General features: G+C 44.8%; 1 protein-coding gene across 2 annotated transcripts in view; it reads right to left on the minus strand.

The window, feature by feature from the left end:
• SMOX (spermine oxidase) overlaps positions 1–25,706 on the minus strand; it is a 49,670-nt gene that overhangs the window by 13,314 nt on the left and 10,650 nt on the right. The window contains exons 2-3 of one of the 2 annotated variants that reach the window (XM_066317446.1): positions 10,894–11,153; positions 6,398–6,623 (exon numbers count right to left, since the gene is read on the minus strand). In XM_066317446.1, coding sequence (XP_066173543.1) covers positions 6,398–6,623; positions 10,894–11,126 — 459 coding nt within the window. In that variant the 5' untranslated portion in view covers positions 11,127–11,153. Of the gene's footprint in view, positions 1–6,397; positions 6,938–10,893; positions 11,154–25,706 lie in introns of those variants that run through there. The other variant, XM_066317445.1, reaches the window with a different exon arrangement.

The raw sequence follows: 25,706 nt of genomic DNA on the forward strand, positions 1-25,706 counted from the left end.
CTCTGCAAGCAGATAACATACTCACAGGACAAGCAAAGCCCTGCTAAAACACAGCCACCACTTGGCCCGCAGGAGAACTGAGCCTGACTATGTTTTTGTTAACCATTATATTCTTCACTGCACCACAAGGAGGAGGAGAGCAGGAAGGCACAAGTTCTCTGTGCTGTAGCCATCAAGGAAATTCTTTCCTGCACGTGCCATCCCATTGATCAGACAGCAGGTAAGTTTAATCACATCAGGATTTCTTATTTCTCCTATTATTTCCTTGCTTTTCAAGTTGAAGGAGCATTTGGACAACACCCTCAGACACAGGGTGTGATTTGGGGGGTTTTCCTGTGCAGGCCCAGGCGCTGAAGTTGATGATCCTCCTAAGTTACCTCCAACTCAGGATATGATTCTTGGGGGTGCTGAACCATCTGAGGAAGAACAGGAGGCAAAGCTGTTGTAGGCAAGAAGCAAAAGGAGAAACAACAGCAGGTGCTCCGTTGATAGATATATTGTCAGAATAAATGAATGAAAAAGATGCTCAAAATGTGTGTTTTAATGAACATGAGCAGCAAACACATCCTGTATAAGAAGCTATGGAAAAGCTTCACTAGGACACCTTCATTTAAGGGAGATTTCCAACGAAGCAGGAGCAGAATTGTGCTGTCTGGAGTTGGAATTACCCAGGCTTTCCTTCCCCAGATGGGGAAAGCATTGTCATTCTTGTGGGACCACCACTGGGGTCACTGCAACAGGCACTTGTAGTATCTGAAAACCCATACTCCTACAATCATTTCAGCATATCAGCAGCAGGGTTCCTGAGAGAGTATAAACAGGTTTTCCCTCAAAGATCCTGGGGAAAGGTAACAAGAATGACATGAAAGAGTCTGCTGATTTTCTAGTTAACCCTTCAAAATCTCCCTGCATCCAAACCAGAGCTCCACATCTCATATTTGTAAGCTTTTCCTGTCTCATCCTTCCCAACACACATCCAGCAGCAAGGAGAGCTACACCACGAACAGTCCAGACACCCTTTGCTTTTCTATTATCACACACCTCAGACAAGCAGGGAGCAAAACCAAAGGACAGACTGCATAAACTCCCATCTCTTACCACATGCAATCTCACATCCCAGCAGATGACCTAAACATTCCTCACTCTAAAGCTCCCCTGGGTTGGGGCAGAACAAGTGGCCTTGGAAGCTTCTTTGAAAAAACAGAAGTACAAGACAGAGAACATCTCAAGTAACAATTAATTCTAAGAAGTTTTCCTTCCCTCATTCTGAAGGTTTCTACACATTGCTCCAGGGAATTCATAGAATCATAGAATGGTTTGGGTTGGAAGGGACCTCAAAGCCCATCCAGTCAGGGAAACCTTTCACTATTCCAGGGTGCTCCAAGCCAATCCTACATGGCCTTGGACACTTTTGGAGATCCAGCAGCAGCCACAGCTTCTCTAGGCACCCTGTGCCAGGGTCTCACCACCCTCACAGGAAAGAATTTCTTACCAATAACCCATCTCACCCTGCCCTCTGTCAGTGGGAAGCCATTCCCCTTGTCCTGTCACTCCGTCCCTCCCTAGCTCTCCTGGCGCCCCTTCAGGCAGTGGAAGGTCTCCCTGGAGCCTTCCCTTCTCCATGCTGAACAACCCCAACTCCCTGGGTCTGCAAGACAGAAGGAGTTGAAGGCAAGAAATTAAAACTACTTAATTGAATGTCCATAGTCCTAAAACAGCTTCACTTCAGCTTCCATCTTCTGTCTTCTTTCTGACCAGCTTTGGGGCATCCCACAGCCAGGGTCTGTGCAGAGAACATGGATTCCAGCAAGGATGTCCCCTCTGTTACCTACAGACTTCCTCCTCCACATGTTTATTTACTACCTACGTGCTCTTCCACCACAGGAAAAGGCAATTTTGTAGGAAGAACAAAGCTAAATAAAGACGTTTCTCTGCACTGAAGGAGGTCAGGAAAGCACATCCCATACACACTCCTTCCTGTCAGCGCCAGTGACGATGCCCAGTATTGTCTTTTTCTCACTTGGCTTAAAAGTGCTGTGACTTAATCCCTGTCCAGTAAAAAGCCCCGATGGACTGTGCTGTTCCCAGGCCAGACATCTGTCAGTGCAATAGAGGCAGGGAGGGAACGGTGACTCTCGGTGGCCCTTTGGTCCTGCTTTTCATGATAACTGCAAGGCAAGGCACTGGAGCTTAATTGCAAATGGCAGGAATCCCAGCACGGGGTGGGGGTGAGGAGGATAGAAAATGTTGTCATTCTTTGGCTGCATCCCTCCCCCAGAAGCTGTTGGAGTGCACAGGAGAAAGCTGACAGATAACAAGGCCGTTAATTAGCTGATTGTTAAAGGGAGGGTTCCTGGGAAGCAGCTCTTTAGGGACCATAACCTTGCTGAAAAGCTAAAATAAAAGCTGGCACTTCTCCTAAATCAGGCTGGTGGACTGTGATTTTTCACCTGCATTTAACCTGTCTAGCTCACCACTTGCTTCCCACTTGTCACTAATACCTGGGAATCAGCTTTGAATTCCTCTCTGGAAAGGGAAATGAGGACTTAGCAGGGACAGAGCAACAACTCTGAGATAAACTGTCCCTGTTCACATTTTCTGAAAAGTTATATACACACACAGACCATGCAGCTGCAGACATTACCCTCAGAGGCCCCACTCTGGACATTCTCCTGAGAGTCATGCAGAGGTGGCATAAGCAAGAAGAGCCAAAATCCTCTCCCAGCTCCAGGATTCCCCCAGTTATCCTCGAAGGAATGGAGAGCAGGGTGGGAAGATTACAAATACATGATGAGGGCATCACACCCTGGGGAACCTGCCCGTGTTGGTGCCTTTTTCCTTTTGAAGACTGACCAAATGGAGTGACAATGACTCTGAACAGTGCCAGCCCCACACAGCTAAGAAGGACAATCCTAAAAGTCCTGCCTTGTGTCAGGTAGGTTCCCTTGGCAATGAGTGGTTGGGAATCCAGGTGGATGCTGTGCAGGACTGGAGAGATTCCTTGACGGCATGGCTCTCCTTCCACGAGGAGAATTCAGAATTCAAGTACATGACAGATCCTGACTGACCCCGGTGCAGGGCAATGGCCTCTCCTAAGGAACTTCCTGCTGGAGAAATGAAGAGCTGAGCAGTCTTCAAGGTGTCTGACTGCTCTGCTTCCTCATAACCAAATAAAGGCTTCTGTGAGACATCTCTCTACAGCTATTAAAAATTCAGGCTACTGCAAATAAAAATGCAGCAAAACTTAGTATTGAGGTAGAAGAAGCCAGCCAAAAAAGATTGCATAAGTGCCTGGAAAAAGCCTAAGAACTTTCCAGATGAATTAGTGAGGCAAAGCTCTGGAGGTACAGGGGAGCTTTGCCTTTCACTCCAGGAAAATTTAGCACAGAGAGACTTTGCCTTGCTAAAATCCAGTTTCAGAGATTCCACATGCCCCAGTGAAACTCAAGGGAGACCCCAAGTACTTGGAATTCCCTAGAACTTGGTGTCCAGATAACAAGATCACGGAGGCTAGAGAGACCCAGTTGGAGAAGCAGAGCTGAAGCACAGGCTGGAGCCCCAGCAGCAGCTGCAGGGAAAGCCAGGCAGGGCGTGAGTGCGTGGGGAGTGAGCCGGCTGTGCACAGAGGGCAGGCCTTTGGAATGGTGACAAATTTAGCCCTGCTCATTCAGGAATACATTTTCCACTGTTCATGCCAGTCCCACATCCCTGATTAGGCTTTGGGTTGCTGTCTGTTTTGTGGGGGATTCTTTCTTTCCAACTCAGGACAAGGTGTGTCACAGTCTTTGCTATCTCAGCCACCTGTGAAGGGATGAGACAACGTGATAGTGGGATTGTTAATAAAAACTTGAGGAAGGCCTGGGAGCTCCTATGAGACAAAGGAAGACCCTGGTCTAAGGATTTCATGATCTGTAAGATGATTTTTTATCCTGGACAACCTCAAAATGCTTTAACAAAACAAATCATAAAACCTGCCTCCCAAAAGAAAAAAAAAACAGAGATGCAAAACTGAAAATTCCTTCTGCTCCTCCTCAGCATTCATTTCACCACCAGTTTAAAGCAACAAAACTTTGGACAAAAGAAAAGAGATTAAATAAACTCTAATGAACATGCAAAACCCCCACACAGAATCAAAGAATGGCTTGGATTGGAAGGGACATTGAGGATTGTACTGTTCCACCACCCCCCCGCCATGGGCAGGGACATCTTCCATTAGACCAAATGATCCAAGCCACGTCCAACCTGGTCCTGGACCCTTCCAGGGATCCAGGGGCAGCCATGGCTTCTCTGGTCAGCCTGTGCCAGGGTCTCACCCCTCACAGTAATGCTGAGGAAGTGGGGAACACCACAAAACACAAACCAGAAACACCCCTGCGACACTCAGCGTGTGTGGAACACCCTCTGCACTTTATACCATAGGAAAATCTCCCCAGAGTCACATGCCTGCTGCACATGCTCCTGGGCTGCCCTTCCTCCAGAGTACTTGTATCTCCTACAGCCATTTTAACTGGGTATTTTTATGAGATCACACAGTTCGCCTAAATTCCCACTGTTCCTAGGCAGAGCAGGGAATAAACCACAGCCAAATGTCTCAAACCAGTACAGATCCTCCAGGCTGGCACCCTAAAGAGGCTGGGACAAGCAGCTCAACAAAACCATGAGCTGCTCCTGCAAGAAATTCCAACAGGCTTTGGAGGAAGGCAGAGAAAGCCCCTCCCAGCAAGAGCAATTAAGGGGCTGGCTGATGTCCCCTGCTTGGCTCCAGCTGTCCCTTACATATTTTTTATCGCCATGAGTGGCTGCAGACATTTTTACAGGCCGTAAATGTGAAAGCCTTTTCTGTCTCCTAGCGATAAAGATATCCTGTGGCAATGATAAGCTAATTAGGTGTTGTGTAAAGAAGATTAACTTTTAATGTGCTGTTCTCTCATGTCACTGGCTGCCCCTTTCTCTCTCCTTTAAAAGAAAGGGTAGATTTACCAAATTAATCATTTCTAAAAGACTGGTACCTTGTTATGGCCTTTATCTTACTCGGTTTATCTCAAAGCTAAGTGGCTCTCATCTTTGTATTCCCCTCTCATTTTGGAGTCTGCCCTCCCTTTGCTGGAGATTTTCCTATCATCTTCCAGACAGGATGATCACCAAGCCCTGCATGCAGTTTGGCAACGTTCCATTTACATAAATAATGCTGCTCACTGCAGTATTTCATTTACTCTTTCTAGCTCCTCTTGCTGTTAATCTTCCTTCACCCACATCTCACCTGTCTTTTTTCCTGCCTGGAAAAATTTTTAATCAAGCAATAGGAAAAACTGTTCAGATGAATTATATCCACCTGCATTTTTTCAAGACGTTGTCCACAGGTTGATAAATACTTCCCACAACAAGATTTCTTTGAAATTCCAACTACTCCGCTCTAAAACTGAAATGATTTTGTGCCACCCCATCACTGATTCCAGTTCAGAAACACAGGACAGTGCCAGAAATCTTTTCAAATTAAAAAAAAAAATTCCCCTTTTCTGCTCCCCACCCAATTCTTGATAATTCTTTACATGCTACAGTGACTTTTCTAATGCTCCCAGACATATTTTTAAACAAAGTATGCAAGAGTAACCTGAATCTAGTGAGTGTTCAGCCAAGAGTCAAATACTGAACTTTGCTGTCAGATGAAAATCTGAAGGCTTTAGGCACAGTTACAGCCTGATGAAAATACTCAAGTTTTGTTCCATTTTCTACAACCCACTGAGAGATCACATTACCTGGAGGGCCAGACAGTCTGCAGTGATCTATTTAAATGTACTTCACAAGCGACATTAAAAAAATGTGTGGAATAATTATAATTAACTCTGGCAAGCAAAGGAGTTGAAATAACCCTCAACTGAAGTCCATGCTGGTCTGAATCTCCCAGAAAAGATGTTCCTTTCCTTCTGATGCAAAAAAACCTTACAATTCCTAAGACACTGCACTGACTTTGGCACACCACACAGCATTTCACAGTATTTATAACCAATAAAAAGTCACAGGGGTACAATATTTAGCTGGTTGTTGCTAAGGTTTTGCCTTCTACTTTGTTTAACAATTTGATCCCTCCACTACTCTTTTAATTAAGTAGCAACTTTCTCCAGCAAATTACGGATCTCTCCAGAAATAGTTGCTGGAAGTGATGAAACGGATGACAAACGTTGAAAGATTGCTCTCCCTCACCACAGAGAGTTAATCCCACATCAGGGACAAATGGGGTGCAGTGAAGCAGATGAGAGAGAACTTAGCATTGGTGGTTTTTCCAAGAAAATTAAAGACATCAATGTTTTTCTGCCGTTGTCCTGGAATGTTCTAACTGCCCAGGAGTCTCAGTGTTCTCAGGCAAATCTACTACTTGACAAAGCAGCTGGGCACCAACCTCGTTGTATAAATCACTGAATTCTTCAACCACATCTTTCGGGATCCTCTGCCCGTTGTTGGTGAGGTGATAAGCCACCCCATTCTTGGAGTAAAGACTGATCCGCCCAACACTCCTCTCACTGTCAGTGGTCTCTTCAAGCAAACCATTGTCTTCTGCTAGATGATAGACTGGGTTTCCATGTGAACCATGAATCCACGTAGCTCCCAGTTCAAAAGTGGCATGCCTGCAGGAGAGGAAGCCAAGCAAACTGGTTAGGGAAGCCTGTTTTCCTAAAAGCTTCTCAGGCTCAACCCTGAATAAAATGTGCAACGGCAGAATTGCCCAAGGATAACACGTGTTTGAACATCCCTTGAGGGAGTTTTCCCTGGTAGACACAATGCCAACATTCTTCAAACTGGTCCTTTGGGACACAGGTTTGGGTATTGCCAGAAGGATGGCATGTTGCGATAAAGATCCGTCACATGACACACCTCTGATACTTAAGGAGAAACTCAGCCCTTCTCCCTTGCCACTTCTCACCATGGTCGTGGCCAGCAGGGAGAGGCAAAAAGATGTGGACAGCAATATTGGCCCGCATACTGAACCTTGTCCTGTGACTGAAATTGGTTGTTTTTTACAAATACACCTCACATTAGCTGTAATAAAACATGCATTTCCATTCCCCAAATGTGTAAATAGGCTGTATTTTATTATTTATGCCTTTGGAGATTTATATATCAGGTTCTTTAAAAGAAGGCACTTTCTGTCAGGCTAAAGCACTGAAAGCATTTTGTTTTCATCACCTGTACTCTCTGCTTGAAAAACACAAGGAGTTTGGTCAGCCTCACTCTCCCCATCTCTTACAACTATCAGGATTTGCACCAGGGCTTTGTCCCCGCCAAATCCAGCACCACCAGACTGGGCTGAGAGCACAGAGAGATGCTCAGCAGCTGAAAGGAGGTGCTAAAAATAAGCTTGGGTCATGTCTTCCCTCCCATATTTTGACAGATTCTCAGAAGTCCAAAGCTGGTTTAAAGTCTGAGAGAGCTGGGCACCTCCCAGCATCCCCAGAGCAGTGTGGGAATGCCTGATTAAGCAGGGTAGTTAATAGGATCCTGCTTGATGAAGAAAGGATGGTGCAGTTCCCAGCTATCATTTGCTGCTTAACATGTAAATGTATGCTCAGACAGAGGCACTGCAGTACTGAGATGTGCTGCAGTCAGGTTTAAAGGGTGAAAGCTCCAAGGAATGCTGTTCCCTGGCTGAGCTCTGCCTCTGAGAGAAGCTCCATGGATCTCATTTTCCAAGCAGCCCCTTTGTCAGTGAGAACTGTGCTGACTGCCCTTCAAAACCTGCAACAGAGCACGAGGTTTCTGCACCACAGCATCAACACACAAACGTGAATACTTAGGTGCCATCGACTCCTACACATCCCAGAGCCCCCAGCCAGGTGGGAATGACTGAACACTGGCAGCCAAAGGTGGAGAGCTCATCAATATTGCAAATGGCAGTCGCCTTGTTAATGCAATCCTCCTGCAACACAGCCCATGCCAAGCAGCAGCAGGAATGCTGCCTCCTGCTCTAAGGCAGGAGCTTGTTCTCTGCTGCACAGCAATCCTGCTGAGACACCTGATCGTTGAAAGAAAACAATTTGCCAGCAGGTCATGCTGCTGCCTTAGTGCTTGGTAACAGTGATGATGTGTTCCAAGCTCTCCTGTTTAGCTATGTGGAACATAATCAAATACCAACAAATTAAAAACTAGTTCTTGCCTGTAATATTCATGCTCACTATCATCACTACCAAGCAGATAAGCCGGGTCTTACCAGGTGCAAGCTAAATGATAAATTATTTAAAAGTGTAAAACTCAATAAAATTCTTTTAAAACAGAGACAGGACAATTTACTTTCAGGGCCTTATAGGATTTTAGGTTCAATATTAATCTACTTAGAATGAATCATCCTGTACAACAACAACCAAACAAAATAAAACAACCTAAAAAAAAAAAAAAAAAAAAAAGACCTCAGAGGAACACACAGATTGTGCATCAAGCCTCCTGGATAGGGATGGCAATTTTCACATTTTCCTCTGCAGCCCTTGAAGTTTCTTGGATATCCTGTTGTGAAATAGCTGCAGTGGATACAGATGTTATAGGTCATGTGCTGGAAACACACAGTGCACAAACACACAAACCCTCTGCCTCACCCGTGCTAGAATCAAACTTCTGAATACCAAATTACTCCCCTGGGCTGAGAAGCAACAGTCTGTGCACTTGCGGGAAAATACTATTCCCTACAAGACGTGGCTCAGTGAGGGGGGAAGGATTCAGATATAAACCTGAGAAAGTGTCACAATGCCTCAGAATGGTTTGGGGTTTAGAAGGGACCTTAAAGATCATCTCATTCCCACCCCCAGCCATGGGCAGGGACAGCTTCCACTATCCCAGGATGCTCCAATCCCTGTCCAAGCTGGCTTTGGACACTTCTAGGGACCAAGGGCAGCCACAGCTTCTCTGGGCACCCTGTGCCAGGGCTTCCCCACCCTCACGGGAAGAATTTCTTCCTAATTAGCACCGCAGCTGAAATTTAAATCAGATTTTTAGTCAAGTTGCAGACAGGGGAGAGACCAGATCCGTAACGCAGATCTACCTTGGCAGAGAACTGCAGCCCACACCCACACAGGCAACCTTGAGAGCTTGCAGAAGATAAGAAAGCTTGTAGTTTTAAAAAAAAAAAATTAAAAGACTAAGACTCTGAATGCCAGCCTCTGTTCTGCAACGAACACTTACATCTACAAACTCTGAGACTGCCTCCAGACTGAAACACCTGCTCTCATCTCCTGTTAATTAAGAGGTGTTAATGAGGAGGAGGTGGATTCCCAGCAAAGGCAAAGATACGAGTTGCTGGTGAAGGTGGGCAAAGGTAAGAGAATCAGTCTCAGTGCTAAAACACCAAAACTATTTCGCAAGTGTACTGGGAGAATGATCTGTTGCTCCCTAAAGATTTCAGCTCTTCACACTTCCCTCCTCTCACAGGCATGATCCAGGATATTTTAATACAGCGGATTGTGAGTAAAGGACACACTTCCCATCCTAACCTCTATGCCAAGTCTCAGCAGAATGTAAAAGTGCCCTACTCAAAGCCCTCGAGATTAGATTTTCCAACTGCCTTTCCACTGGTTTCCCTTCTGCAAGTTCACAGGACGCTGCTGTTTATTTACTGTGGTGGAGTTTATTGAATAAAACACAGTAAGTGATGTAAGCACCTAAGAAATAAAAAGCAAGCAGGGCAGCAAGAGTGCAAAAGTAATATTCAGAGTGGGATCAGAAACAGAATTGGTTAATTGAAATCAGGAAAGCAATTCAGGAACAGCTGAGAGCTTTGTGTCTCCTGCAGAGAAGAGACAGGCAATGTCCTTCTAGATACCAGGAAAAGTCTCAGTCACTCCTGTGCTGCGAAGGACAATGTTTGCTCCAGGACTTTTGCCTGTAGAGATTTTTAAATTGAGCTGGCATTCAAATTTTTAAATTGAGCTGGCATCCAGAATCTGCACCTTTATTACACACTAAGAAAGGAGACTGCAGAGGTTGAAACCTGAAAATCAGGATAAAGGGATACACTGAAGATGTTTTTCCAGCAGCTTGATTCCCAGTCGGTAGCCGTACACAGTAAATTAGCCCTAGGGAAATGAATGGGGTTGTTTGTGAGGCAGAACAGCTCGGGGTTTCCCCTTTCCAAGGGCTCTAAGCCCTGAGAAACAGCCCTTCAACAGCCTGGAGATTTACTGGCTGCTCCTGGGAAAGAGACAAGCTGGAAAACCTGGGTGGAAACCATCTGTGCGCAGTTACTCAATCACAGACCTGTACACAGAGCTCTTCCTGTGTGAGAGAAACAACCACTCAAATCTTCATGGAGCAGCCCTAGGCCAGAACTGTGGCACAAGACAGTAGAGAACCACTCACCATAACGTGTAATAAGCATAGGCTAGGGTCTAGCTTATTGCGACAGTTTTTTTTTTTTTGTTGTTTTTTTTTGGTTTTGTTTTTGTTTTTTTTTGTTTAGAGTTATTACTGTAGTTTTCTTTAAAGTATATTTTTACAGTAGTTGGATTTTGAATTTTTCATGTAAGCAATAATTTGTGTATAGCTTTACATCTATATTGCATAAGTTAATTTTGAACTTTTAAATTTACGTTATTTACAGCAAAAATATACAAAGCAACGTTAAAAAGTCCCATTTCTATTGAACAGTGGACAGCAGATCCTAGTGGGTGTCTACTTACATCCAGCTTGATACAGAGCTTGCTTTTTTGGACCCTTACTCAGCTGCGCAAGAGCTCTTGAATCTTAACCTCTAGTAGAACACAAGTTCTACTAGAGGTTAAGACTCAAGTCCTACACCCCAAGGATTTCAATATTTACACACCCGACACCACCACACCCCAAACCATTCTGCACACGCACATAACACCCACTTCCAAGGCGAATCTGAGCTCGTGGCTGCACAAATCCCACCACCAGCCCCCTGCAGGCCTGCTCTCACCGAGTTGGACGCTCTGCACGCGGCCCCCGATGCGGTCGGTCGCCTCGAGGACTGTTACATCCGTGAATCCACTTTCCAGGAGCGCCTTGGCTGCCGACAGGCCCGCGAGCCCAGCACCGATCAACACTATTCGAGGCTGTCGCTTTCTCCGTAGGCCACTACTAAGAGGATCATCCGTGCTGTCTGCAGATATTTCACAACTTTGCATGCCGTCCAAGCTCTCTTTCTAAGGAACCTGTGGGAGGAAGCAGACAGGTGTGTTCAGGGAGCTCAGGTCCAGCTTATTCTCTGCAGTTAAAAGGGCGAAAAATGAAGAAGTCTAGTGGAAAAGAAAAACTTATTAAATTGAATTAACCCAGCCTTCACACGGGATGCCAGAGAAAAGGATAACTGAGGTCAAGCTGGGATGCAAAACAACTTAGCCTGGAGCAGCAAGAACTCCAGAAATCTCCACCCTTTCATGCCATGTAGACTATTTCCAAACAAGACAAAAGATTTCAACCTTCCATCTTTTTATATAACCTCTGAAAGTGGTAATTTTGTGGTGAAGAGTTTTAAAAGAAAGAGAACCACGTCCCCAGTGCTGACAAGCTCCACAACCCAGCAACGAAGCTCCACTTTGCCACTGTGGCAACCACAAAGCCTGAATTTCAGATCCTCTAAGTAGGGGAGGAGGTAAGGAGGATTTAGCTCAAAGCAAGGAGATCGGATCTCAACCAGCCATTACAGAAATGGGACAGGCAGGAAAATGTTTCAAGTGATGAAAATCAACAAAGGCCAGTCCAAAACTTCACACAAATGCAGCCAGCACTGGAGCCAACGCTGTCCTGCCACATCAGAGTCAGCCTCAGGCTTAGATGAGGAGAGGTTCAAACCCACACCAGTCCTGACTAGTCCAAATCTACCCAAATCTCCACCTACCAATATATTCAAATCCTTCTCCAAGCAAGACCCTGTTTTCCTCTGCAAACTCCAAGGAGACACTTTTTTTACTGCTATCTACCCTTATTTCTCAGGTCCCATCACAATCATTTTAGTAAGTGGGACAACAGCCTGAGCCCATGGCTAAGGTTCAACCCTGACCAGGGATGACCAGTGAGAGATGTCTTTATTCACAAAAGCCAGTGGGAACTTACCTGGTTCTGGGAGGTTCACACACGCCCTCAGGAGCGACAAAGAACAGGGTGCAGAGATTCCTACCCCTCTACACCTGAGCTGACGTGAGTCCCAACTTGCAAAGGATAAACACACAGCCCAGGATTTATCAGCCCTGGAATCAGCTGATGCCCAGTGATTTGGATAAAGCATCACACAATTCCTTGCCTCTCCCTCCTCCTCCCCAAACAGATACCCAAGGAGCTCATAGTCTGCTGCCTCTACCTGTTGCCAAGCTTCTGGATATCCATTTTGAGTTCTTCCTCAATTCTCCAAACATTAGGCCACTGACAAAGATTCCTACTCCTCTCTTCCATCACCAGAAGGGTCGACCTAAAACACTGCTGGCCTACTGCAGTATACAATCACAGGAACTAATGCACACAAAGCAACAGCAGTTCATTTGGAGAGTCCCTTTTTCTCCAGGATTTTATAGAATTTATGTACGTTGACCAAGCAATATCCATTCTCTGTAAGGGAGCTGACACACCAGACTGCAGTCAGCAGGGACTTTGGACAGTGATATGAAGAGGAGAGTGGTCCCACTGGAGCTCTGACAACTCTTTTGAAAACTGTTTGGTTTCAACTGAAACAGCTTCAGCTCAATCCACCCTTCTGTGGACTCACCTGCAAGAGGGATTTGCACTGTGTGTGCAAACTCTGATTCTGCCACTGCAGCTTGTCCCCACGGCCCTGCATCAGTTCCAACTGCCACTGCAGCAGCTTCCAACGGCCACAGCCCAACAGAAGGTACATCAGAGAATTCTGATGGATGGGATCTTAAAGATCATCCCATTCCCATCCCCTGTCATGGGCAGGGACACCTTCCACACCCAGGCTGCTCCAAGCTCATCCAGCCTGACCTTGACACTTCCAGGGACCCAGGAGCAGCCACAGCTCTCTGGAAAATTTGTGTCAGGGCCTCACCACCCTGACAGGTAAGACTTCATCCTAATGCCCAATCTAAGCTCTCTCTAGTTTAAAACTGCTGGCTCCTTGTCCTGTCCCTTGTGTAAAAAGTTGCTATCCACCTTTTTTTGTAAGCCCCCCTTGAGGCACTGGAGGGGCTCTGAGCTCTCCCTGGAGCCTTCTCTCTCCAGGTGACAACCCCCAGCTCTCCCAGCCAGGATCAGAACACAGAAGCTCCAGCCCTGGGAGCATCTCAGTGGCCTCTTCTGGACTGGCTCCAGCAGCTCCACATCCCTCTTATGTTGGGGGTCCCAGCACTGCAGGTGGGGTCTCACTAGGGCAAAACAGAAGGGGAGAATTCTCTCCCACAGACACTGTACAACCCTCTCCCGTTCTCATTCTCCTGGTAACACTTTGACCCATGTATTTTCATTGCCACAATAAAGGAACATTTCTGCCATCTATATCCAGTAGAAACTGAAGGGGTTTAGCTCAGTTCTTTAAGCACAGCTTTCTGAATCCCGGCTTTGGTGAGCTCCTGTGAATTCTTCATGTGAAAGCTCCAAGAAAATGTTTTCCCTCCTGTTTCAGCATTTTAATACTGGATTAGGTGACCTGTCTAGACAGGTGAGAAAACAACAGGGTATTTTGTGCATACAGAACCCTAATTTGGAAACCACCCTTAATTAGCCAACAACCTGTACCATATGATCAGCAGGGAAGGGCAATTAAAATTTAGAAAAAGCTTGAGATTTCCAACCAGGATCCATATTCCACAGTGGAATGAATGGGTGATACAAATAGAGGAAGCCCCCATTACACTTGATTTCAGTATCAATTAGTCCTTCTAACTGATAGGTAGGTAGGTGGGCTAATTAGGTAGGCTCATGAGTGAGACAAGCACATAAACACAGCCCAACATGCGCAGTGCTTTACCATTTCCCAAGCCACCAGTGAGGGCCTTCAAGCCAGTGAATATTACCAGGTCCTCTGACACAAAAACAGTTTGGCTTTTTAATTCTTGACTACCAAAAAGGATTGTTTCTTTTTTATTTTGGGTTTGTTGGGGTTTTTTTCTCTTTTAATCACAGGGTAAGAAGTGTGTTGGCTGTTGCACTGTGAATCTCTCAGACTGTAATTTTACTTTGTGTCCACCTAAGAGCAAACGTAGCACTCAACCACAGCTTCACTGAAACGAAAATTCCCTGCTTTGTCTTGCTTACAGCCTTCCTGTGAGACAGTCAACAGGCACTGGTTACCCACAATAAGAAAATATCCAAATACACATCTTCCTTTGTCTAAAACATACAGCTTTGATCCTCTTAGCTCGTATGCTTGTGTCTCACCGAGGATATTTTAATTGCTTCTACTTCCAGACTTGCCCCCTTTTCTCAGTTTCTATCACCATCCTGTCCCTGACTCCTTAGAAGAAAAATACCCTCCATTCATCCCCTCTCACTCCTGTCCATTTCCTTCACTCACTCACTCACTCACAAAAACAAAACAAAACAAAAAAAAAAAAAACAAAAAAAAAAACACCCCAAAACACCAGAAAAACAGCCACAAAGCAAACAACACAAACAAAAAACCCCAAAACAAAACAAAAACCAAACACCTTTAAAAAAATCTTTAAACCCAACCCCTCTCAAACTAAAAAAAAATCCTGAACATAACTGCTGTTTTCCAGCAGACAAATATTTGCAAAAATACATCTTCTAAGATGGGCAGCATTCTATCAACCCAGAATCATGGGTTTCCATTCCTGGCATTTGTACCCACTACAAGTTTAGTGGGGTGACAACCTCATGATTTTTTTTCCCCCCATTATTTTGCAACTAAAACCTTGCAGGTCACAAGGAAGAAGCCAGAGAATTAAGGCAGTTCACAATCTCCCTCCTTATTACAACAATACTCTCTGACCAGGCAATTCTTCCAGGACACTTCAGAAAAAGGTCGCTAAGGCTCCAACTATTTAAAAACAGAAAATCAAAATAAACAAAAGCATTTCTCAAGGAAATCTGCTATTCTTAGCTCACCCAACTACTCCTGCGGTAGTATTGTTGTAGCCCTGGTGACACAAAGGGCAATGCAATGCTCTGGAAACAAGGCCTGTGTGCTTGAAGGCTTGGCTGAAGTTTGGTTGGGATTTTGGGGATTGTTTGGGGTTTTCCACCAGGATTAATCTTTAAAAAGTGACCTTCCTTCAGGCTCTGTATCACACAGAAGGTTGTCTTTTACCCATGAGCTGGGACTGCTGGCATCCCCAGACCAAATTCATGGTCATCCCAAGCGGGACCCATCTCCCTGTCATTATTTCAGGTGTCCAGCTTGCATTTGCTGCCCACAGCCTTTCTGGGCGTGGAGAGGAGGAGTGATCCATCCTGCTGAGCTCTGGCCATTCCTGTCTCAGGATGGCCAAACTGAAAGGGAGCTTACAGACACTTGAAAACAGTCACCTGACCCTTTCTGAGTGCTCTTAAATTGTGTTGAATCGACAGCCTTCACATTAACAAGTGTAACAGCCAGTCTGGAAGGTGAGAATGCATCATCAACACAAATAAATTTCCTGCTGACTGCACAGACCAGCAGAAAAATTTACCAGAATCACTTTATTCCTGTAGGTTTTTTTATTGGTGAGAATTGAGCATCATCCCTAATCAGAAAGCTAAGCAATGATATTGCATGTGTTTGAAAGGAACTTGGATGAAAGCAACAAGAGTCAGCTGAAAGACTAAATGGAAGCATAAGAAATAACACACCTACTATTTTCTCATTATTTTAAGTGCAGCTATTCAAAATACTATCAACACATGAAGGGGCACTGCACACACATGTGTTTATAATGCAGGTTTGTCATCACAGCCTGAAAGTGTTTACAGAGAAATCTGACACCAAATTAATTCAATCTAAGCAGAGACAAAGCAAGATTGAGAAACCAAGAGCAGAAGCTAGAAAAAATCACAACAAAAATAAAATATCTGATTTTAACAATGACACTAATCAGCTGTTGAAATACTTTTCTCTAAAGACAGAGAGGATATTTGTTGAAGCTTTCAACTCAGGATCCAATCTGTCATAAACATTTACACTCCAGTCCAGCAGAAGACCAGGCTGTGGAGCTGGGAATTATCCTGCCGATTCACTGGAGATGGCCAGGTCTTGAACTGAAAAACAAAATTTTGGGACCTTTACAACCTCAGGAATCTACCATGATGAAAACAGAAAAAAAAAAAAAAAAAAAAAAAAAAAAAAAAAAAAAAAAAAAAAAAAAAAAAAAAAAAAAGCAAACTTTTTGATCCAGAGTTCGAAAGCCTTTTTTTCAATAGATGTAATAACCTCTATTATTTCATCAGCTGCATAAGGAAAAGTGCTTATCTGAAAGCACTGTTACCTGAGCCCAAAGGCAAAAGCTCCATGACAGAAACAAAAGGTGACTTATTCAGCAGCTGTAAAGACACTGCAGTTGTTAGGCTATTAACTCATTACACAGCCCAGCACTACTATTAGTGACCATGGTTGTAGGGAGTAACCCTCACCTAAGTTACTGCAATAACAAGATTTCCAATCATCATCTCTAATGCACCTTCTTTCCCTAAGCTGAGGGAGAAGTGCTTGGAAGGATTATTCTGGTTGGAGCAATTTATCTCCACTAACACCTTTGCAGGTTCAGACTCAGGCAGTTCCCTGAGCACAGGTCAGGACAGATCAGGTCTCTGTGCACATACAGAATTGCAGTGGAAGGGATTTCTGGGCTGGCTCCAGCACTGCCTGTCAGTGCTTCCCGACGCTGTGAGCTATCGCTCTGCACGGCTCCTGGCACACAAACAAGCATTTTGTAACCTCTCCCTCCTTCTCCCTTTCATCAGCCTTCTCAGGCACAAGCACACTGATCCTTACTGGCCTGTTATTTCAAGATGCTCTTTCCATGCAGCAAACAGTCAGACTGGGAGATGTGTCTCTTTTTCCCTTCTCCCTCCTTTTTAACCCAGCAGGCTGTACGCCACACTCACAAACCTTTTCAAAATCACCATTTACACCCTTTCAGAGTCTTACTAATTGATCTCAAGTTCGCTATGTCAATCAGACACAAGGGTGACCAAATCCCTGCTTTTTCTACCAGCAATATTTATTCCCCCCATCACCTCTTCTTGTCTGACCAAGCAAAAGAGCCTGCACAGGCTGCACAGGGACAATGAGCCTGAGTAACCAATCCTGCCTGGTCTAAGGAGGTTTGAGTGAACCCTCCATCAATCTCTGCAGCACCCTCTCTACTTCATCCTACACCATTTATCCTGCTTGCCTCATCTCTACCCACCAGCCCTCATGATAAAGATGACCACGCTCATCTTTCTCACCATGGTGGTACAAGGAACCCAGACTCACAAAAACAAGCCAGCACTCCTGTGCCAACAAACAGCTAGTGTCCTGCCTTGTATTTCCACAGGCAGAACCTGAAATCAAGTGGTTTGATTTCCAGAGAGCTGCTGGAATTTATAGGGGTGGCTGTGAGAGAAAAACAAGCTGGAACTGAAGATAAATGCAACCATCCACTACAATTTATCCCTGTAAAAGCCCAAGCCATCAAGCATGGCTCGAGGCACTGAAAACGCTGATCTTACATCAACATCTACCAGCTCCACTTACAAATTACTGACCCACCCCAGTGACTGACACACAGGGAGTGCAGGCTGGATCCGACATCAAGGAAGGAAAGGCATTAATGACACACCAAGTGTACTCCTGGACAGCAGTGTGCCAAAATGCTTCTTGTTTTCCCACACACCAAAGCTGCAGCTCGCTCCCAAACCTCCTCAGCACTGGTTTTTCAAAGGCGACAGCGCTTTTCAGGCTGGCTCTCTACTCTTCTTCTGGACACATTTCAAAAGAGATAGGGAAATACAGCATTAGCCTTTGCCTGTCCAAAGTCAGGTGTCCTTTACTCTGGGAAGCTGACCTTACCAAGCCTTAACTTCATTTCCCCCTCACTTCCAGGAATATCCCCTCACCTCATCTCAGGAGAGACAGGGAAGGGGCCATACTAAATTGTTTTCCTCCTCTCAAGCAGGAAGAAGCTGTGCTTCTTCACTGCACACAATACAAATAACAAACTCAAATAAACTACTTCAAAAGTTATGAAAGAGAAGAAGCCCAAGCTGGTGGATACTAAAGCTGAGGCCATCAGACCTCATGCAGAATACAGGCACCACTCTGTGGTCCTGTACTGCTGGCTCAGAAAGCAAGCAGAAATGTTTGAGTTCTTCAACAAGAACCAAAAACTTGTTCTGAGATATGGGATTTTTTTCAAGTATGATCCAGGACAGCCATCCCCTTTGCCTCCTTCCACAACACCATCATCCAAGGAAAAATGCAGCGGGGAGGCAGAGAATAAACCACAGCACTCAGAGAACCACTTAGGCTAGAAAAGACCCTTAACCATGACATTTGACATTTTATAACTAACTCTGAATCAACAAGATGGTGAAACAAGTTCCAGAACAAGATTCGTGCTACTTTGGAGGCACCAGACACCTCCTTTGCCACTTGATTTTCCAGCAATGCAATGAGTGGTCCCCAGAAACACTCACCCCAATAAACCTCCTCCACCCTTCAAAATCACCAACTGGGAAAGCCTCCAAGTTTTGGAGGTCTGAAGGAGATTAAAATAAAACAAAACAAAAGAAAAATGGGTCACTGGATGGTGCTTTTGATCAGGAAACAACTGCACATTTTTACCACTGTGATCCAACTTGTTTTAATGCCTGCAAATATCCCTTGAGTCAAATGAAGTTGTTCAAAGCTGATTCACACCAAGGCTACTTTTTAAATTGGGTAGTTGTTGACAAGCAGAATATATTTAACAAGCCCCAAGCGTCTTGGCATGCAGTATAAAGACTTCCTATTATGAGCTGGATTTTTTTTTTTTTTTTTTTAGAGGGAACATATGGGCAGAGCAGGTTGTCTGCCACAGGGCACTTCCATACAGTGCTTGGCACTGACAGAACAGCAGATACCCAAAAAAATAAACCAAGGCACGTCACGCCAAGAACACAGGGGATGAATCACACCATTTAAAACTCGCTGATAAAATGCACTATTATGTGTTTTTCAAATCCTCCTCATCTGAGGGAAAAGAAATGAAAATAATTGTGTTCCTCTAGCTGAAGGGTACGAGAACGTGGCGGGCTCTGCCAGCTCCAAGGGACTGGGATGGGAGCTGCTACCAGAACACACCTTGGTGAGTGGGCAGCATCTCTATTTACGTGTGGAGATAAATGAAAGACTGGAGGATTCTCTCCACCATCACAAATTCCCACTGGAGGCAGTCATCATCCCCAAGTGATTCTCAGAAAAATGGGCTGAGAATGTAGTCTGGGCTATGGAGCTTCTCCTGCCCCTACAACCAGCAAGATCAGAACTCTAATGCTGTGGTTCATGTGCCTGAGGCTACAGTATTACACAGCTAAAAGGAGTTCCACAGCAGCGACAAAAAGAACAGCTTTGGCATGTTTCTTGAAGAGGAGCAATCCAGTAATCTGCTGCTCGGCAAATCCCCTGCAGACAGAACAGCACGTGCTGTAGCTGGCACATCAGCATCCCCTTGTTTTGGAAGGTTGCACATAGGTAGAAACCTCCACCCACCCAAAAGGCATCCCACAATATCTACCTATCACAGAGACAGCTGTTACTGCCACAACACTCCCCTGCTGTCTCAGGAGAAGCGGCAGAGTATGGGACAACCAGTTGCATTCGACCTGCCGCAGCGAACAGGATATTCCCATCTTAACCCTGGTGACAGAAATTGTGATCTAGCCAAGAATTCCAGTGCCTTTGCTTTCCAAATGCTACTGACCACCAGGGATCTATCAACAGCTGGCCAGAACCTAAACCAGTGCAGCAAGCTGCAGTTTGGCTCTGTCAGCCTCTGACAGGACAAAGGCTTGACAGCTCAAGAACAATTCAAAGTTGTTGAACTAAACAGGGCAAGCAGCAACCAGTCCCAAACTGGCCTGCTTTTTCGTGTGTCTGAGAGCTTGCCAGGCTCTGGTGGACCCTCGGTGGGAATTCTTCCCTATTTCCAGCTCTGCCGACCCCTATTTCCAGCTCCTCAATCCTACTGAGCATTGGGAGGTATCTGCCACTCCTAACTCCTGGCAGAAGCATAGCTTGGTGTTTCAGGGCTGTAAAAGGACGGAAAGACAGACAGTAAACTACAGGGGAAAAAAAGAAAGGTTATAAGCTAAAAACACTGGTATAATTGATAGAACAATGCTGCAAACAAATGTCTGCAGAAGTCATATTCTAGCTGCCAAAAAGAGCTGTACCCTATCCCGTCTGCACAGCCTTGAGATCTTATCTCTTCCACCCTCCTTCTCTCTCCAATTGTTTGGAAATTTTAATTCATAAAACCAGCCTTAATTAAATAGGAAATAAGCCTGTGTTTGCACAACTCAGAACACAATTGTGTCTCAGTCAAATACACCTGGTGTCCATATTACACTTGGGAATTTGCTGTGGTTTGGGGTTTTAAATTCGTTGCAGCAAGCTTGGGAGCAAAGTTTCAACAGGAATCTTTTCTTCTCCTCCCATCCTCTGTATCAGAGGGTGAGACGGAGAACAAATCCTCACGCAGAGAGGCTCAGTACTGATTCCAGCTCTGTGTGTACATGAGGATCATTTCAGGACACGCCATATGAGACACGATAGCCAAAAGCAATTATTTTTCTTCACCACTCTCAGAACCCAGACCTACCAACTGCCCTGAAATAGCAGCACAGCTCTCAAAATAGCATTATTTCTTCTCGTTTTGAGAAGCAACACCCACACTAATCTTTGATTTTAAGCCATCCCCAAGCAACTACGACATCTTACCATTGAAGCCGTAGAGAAAATCATTAAATCCAACAGCAACACTATGGGAAGAGAACCAGAATTAGAAAAGCCAAACACCACATGGATTTACTCCACAGTAACTGGATCGACTTCAGCCTGGAACAGACTAGACATAACTCCAGGAAAAAATATGTCTCTCCAGGTGCAGCTGTATCAAAGAGACTTTCCCTGGGCTCGTGCTTTGCTGGAGCATTAAACAAACCACATGTTCCAGCTTTGAGGCAGCAGACACATATCCAGGGCTGGCCTCGGCATGCTGCGATTTATGCAGTCTTCTCCATCCTGCTGTCTGCACAAACATGCCCCTGGAGCAGCACAGAGCCCAGGGCAGGGGAATTCAGGTTGGGAAGCAAGTCCTTAGTTCCTGAAGGTTGGGTTATGGCTGGCAGACTGGCTGTCTGGTCCCACCAAAAGCTTCCCTTGAAGAAGATGGAATTTTTCCCATGAATCTGATTTCAGCACAAAAGCAAAGAAGAGATTCTCCTCACTACAGACTGTCCGCATTCAGGTCACTCGGAGATATCCAAAGGAAATCAGCACTGCTATGGAAAATCTCTTATACAGGACCACATCCTTGCTGTAAGCAACAGGTGCAATTCCCCCTGCTGAGTGATTTTCCTCAAGTGCGGAATGGAGCAGAGAGCAGAAACAGCTCGTGAATCACGGAAAACCAGAATAGCTTGGGCTGCAAGGGACCTTTAAAGGTCAAGACAAGAGACAGAATGGTGGGTGAGGGAAGAGATGAAAACACAACAGTGACACCTTCACCTTTGTTCCCATCTTGTCACAAACTTCAAAACAAAGCCCAGGATGAAATTTTACCTGGAGATTCCAACAGAAAGCCTCCTCCAGTCGACTTCTTGTGCTCTGAGGTTTTAAGTGCCTTGCAGGCAAAGTAGAGCCTTGAGTGCCATGAGATGCACTCCAGTGATGGATTACCACTGCTGCAGTGCCTTTCATTTCCTCCCAACACACCTGAACTCAAACATTTATTCTCTGCAAGAATCAAAACATTTTACCAAAACAAAGGTAAGTTTACTTTAGTATTGATCCTCTGCATGAAACTGTGCCTCAAACAGCTTCACAGAATTGAGATAAAATGGTGCTCATGAAGAGAATAATTAAATACCACAGGCTGAGGAAAGAAAAAAATATGTATTTTAGATCTAAGACATTTTTCACAAAGCAGGAAGATCTGTCATATGGTAAACAGCAGAATCTGTGAATTGGGACACTTGTGATTATCTTGGCTTCCACAGCCTTCCCATGTGACTGGGGTAAAGAACACAGTCTTACCTATAACTTGCTCAAATAAAGCACAATTTCAATGTGTTTAGGTGGGAGCTCATTTTATTCAGCACACCACGCTTGATCCTTTCAGTACCTCAGCTTAACTGAATGTAAAACAGCACAGCACCTGGCTGGGCCAGAAAGACATGTCCATTAATGCCCTCAAATGAAAAGGCATCAGTGTAAGATATTAAATCCCTACCAGGACAGAGCTATGTGCAAGTCAGATGAGATAACAAGCCAGTAAATTTGAAATCACCACTTGCATCCACCCCATACTATATGCTGAAATCCTCCAGCTAGGCTGGTGTGTTGGCAGAAAAAAAATTGTCATCGCTAATTTAGCAGACACCTCAATCATTGTGTGATGCTTCAAAAGCAATGGAGATGTAAAGTGGAATTTGTAGGACACCATTTAAACTGAAATGAGAGCTCTGCTCACTAGCAAAGGCTTTTCTTAATTCCCTTCCTGTTTGGACAATTTGATCCACTTCTTTTTATTTTTTTCCACTACAACAACAAAGGTCTGTCCTGCAGTGAATGGATAGGCTTTTCTGGGATAACTTCCAGGTTAAAGAGAAAGGATTTACACTTGAATGAAACATAGGCACTGTATTTGGAAAATTTGTTTTTGAAAACTTGGGAGGAAGCAAAAGCCTCCTTCATTTAAAAAGGGACTCAATTAACATTCTCCAACAAGTCTTCCTATCGAAGGACAGTATTTGCTAGAAACATGTGATCTGAAACGTGTTCTCCTCGCTCACAATGTTCCTTTCTGAAATACAGGGCATTGCTTTGGAGAGACATGAGGATCTTTGCACAGCTTTCCAAAGGACTGCCTGTCACAGGCCAGGCGTTGACTCCGACATCAGATCTTCTGTGACTTAAGCTCAGGAAACTTAAAATAGTGCTTAAAGACCCTAACGAAGACCTAGAGTGACACAATCCTACTGTGGCTCCTCTACAAGGACAGCTCATCCATGCTCAGCCACAAGGGCAAGATGATCCACATCACAGATGTGCATCCAGCATCACAGATGTCACCTCCTCATTGTGCTGAAAAAACACATTTTTAAAACTTCTGGAAAGAACATGCTAGAGACCAACCAAGCAGGTGTTCTGCTTTTGATTCCTGCCTGTCTGGGTGTGGGTTTGATCTGCAGCAGGCAGGGGCCAGACAGGATCACCTAGGATCACCTTATCTTGAGTTGGAAAAACAATCCTGCGACTGCTGGGCATGTCTAGAAACTGCCCATGCAGGAGGAAGAAAACAACCCATGCCATTATTTTTTTCCAGATAAAGAGGGAAAAAAATGCTACTGACAGTTTAATGGGCACTTTTATTTCTAAAATCCCTTATCAACTGCATAAGACAGAGCATTCTTCACTCTTTAATAAGAACAGGTTGAAGTCGAGCCTGACTCGAAGTCAATGACGGATTGAGTCCATATCAATACCCGCAGATTTGGATGGGAGATAAAGGCATATTGGTGTGTAAAGCTACAGAAAACATGCTATCAACACATCCAACACTCTGTGGACACCATCTGTAGCAGCCCACTCTCGTTCATTTCTTCTGGATGCCTCCACTTGCAGCATGACCCAAGCACAAGCAACAGAAGGGAAGAGTTACCTGCAGCTACCCACCAACGAGCGGCTCAGAGGGACTACGTAAGCAAAACAAGGACACAGGCTCTATCCAGAGCCTTCTCCAGAATTTGCTGCTGAGATGTGAGCTACCCTTTGGAAAAAAATACTATTTTTCCCCCGTTGGTCATACTTTTAGTGCAGGCACTGTATCAGGTGTGGATAACCACAAAAATTCTTCTGCATTCTATCACTATTCTTTAGTTCCTCCATCTGGGAGTTTGTCCACACCAAAACAGACCAAACACCCCACAGTGTCTTCCTTCCTTCCAAATAAAAGCAATTTAAGGGTTCTGTTTTCTAAATAACATTTTCCAGGGGAAAGTCAGCATGCTTTAAATTCCTAGTACAGTGGAATAGTGTCCTCACAGAGACAAGTGCCTCGCTCTTAAACCACTGCTGAACACAAACCCAGATGTCAAGACAAAGCAGCAGAGAATACCCCTATACATCCCACACAAACTAACCACGAGGTGCTTTGCAGAGCTGGGAATGAGCTGCTTGGTGATAAACACACTTAAAGGAGTTTACATTTGTTAAGACACTTACAGATTAAGAGGTTGGTTCCTGTCTTTCCTGACAGCTACAGGCATGCTGAACAGCACAAAGGGAAGACACTTTACCTACAAGGTTAAGCAAGAAATAAATGAAAAGCCATAGGCATCTCACACAAAATACAGGGCCAAAAGCTGGGCTCAATTGAGGTTTCTGTGAAAACCCTCCATTAGCCCCAAGGGAATCCCGAAAATACATGGAGAGGACACAGTTCACACAATCACTCTCCCATTACCTTGAGCTAAAGAATTCCCTTGGAAGATGCATCTTTTGCACCCAGAAATGTCCCTTGCAGATCCCTTCTCCTGAGAACAGAACAGGTGGTGACAACTCATGAAATGTGCTCATACCCACATGTTCTACAAAAATCTACTTAGGTTTCACTGCACCTTGGAAAGAGGCAGCCCACTCCAGAAGTTTAAAACTGGCTAACTGCAGTAACTGCATTTTTTCAGGAAAGAAAGAGTATTAATAATCAAATAGATTCTTCTCTCCACGTGCAGAACTGTGGAAACTTCCTGATCCTGCCCACTGTGCATCTGCATGTCCTGGAAACAAGCTTTAGGACCATGAACATGCTGCAAAGTCCATATCACACAACACACAAGATGCTTCTCTCTGTTCTCCATCACGTTGGAGTTTAGAAACACGTATTAAGTTATACCACACATTTTATTAAAAAGAAATTAGAAAGGGATCTACCTACTAGAAAATCTGTGCTTTTCAAGGTGAAGTTGCCTGGCCAACGTTGGTAAAGTGCTGTAACTCTCTGCTCTGGGACTCCAGCATTGATGAATGCTGCAACGCACAGAGCCTCTGTCTCAGAAGGTTACTGGGACTCAAGTGATGGGGACACCAGCCCCCTGTTTATATACCCCTGCCCCACAGTGCATCCTCTTGTGTCCATTTGTCCACCAAGCGCATCTCCCCCTCCCTGCTCCAGAGCAGATTAAACTTAATATACTTATGCAGTTGTGAAGTGTCCTGCCTATTATCCAATTAGGCAGCTAACGAGATCTGAGTAACAGCACGTAGGCACTGATAACTGCTGCCTGATATCAGTACAGATTAGACACGTTCTTATGTTCCCAGCCCTTGCAGAAAATGGGTTGGGATTCGTTCAAAGGCTGCTCCGAAGACTGGATTCAGATAATTGTTTAATTTTGTTTGGGATCCATAAACACTCGCATTTGTTTCCTCTTGATCTCCTGGAACTGTCATGTCCACAACTGTCCCATTACAAAACTCCTGATCAATCTGGTGTCACTTGCTCAGCTGAACTTTCAGTGTGGACAGAGGCAGGACTCATCGCCTCTATGTCTCTTCTAGCATCAGAAATCCA

Source organism: Sylvia atricapilla, chromosome 4, assembly GCF_009819655.1.
Source record: "Sylvia atricapilla isolate bSylAtr1 chromosome 4, bSylAtr1.pri, whole genome shotgun sequence".
NCBI classification, from domain to species: Eukaryota; Metazoa; Chordata; class Aves; order Passeriformes; family Sylviidae; genus Sylvia; species Sylvia atricapilla.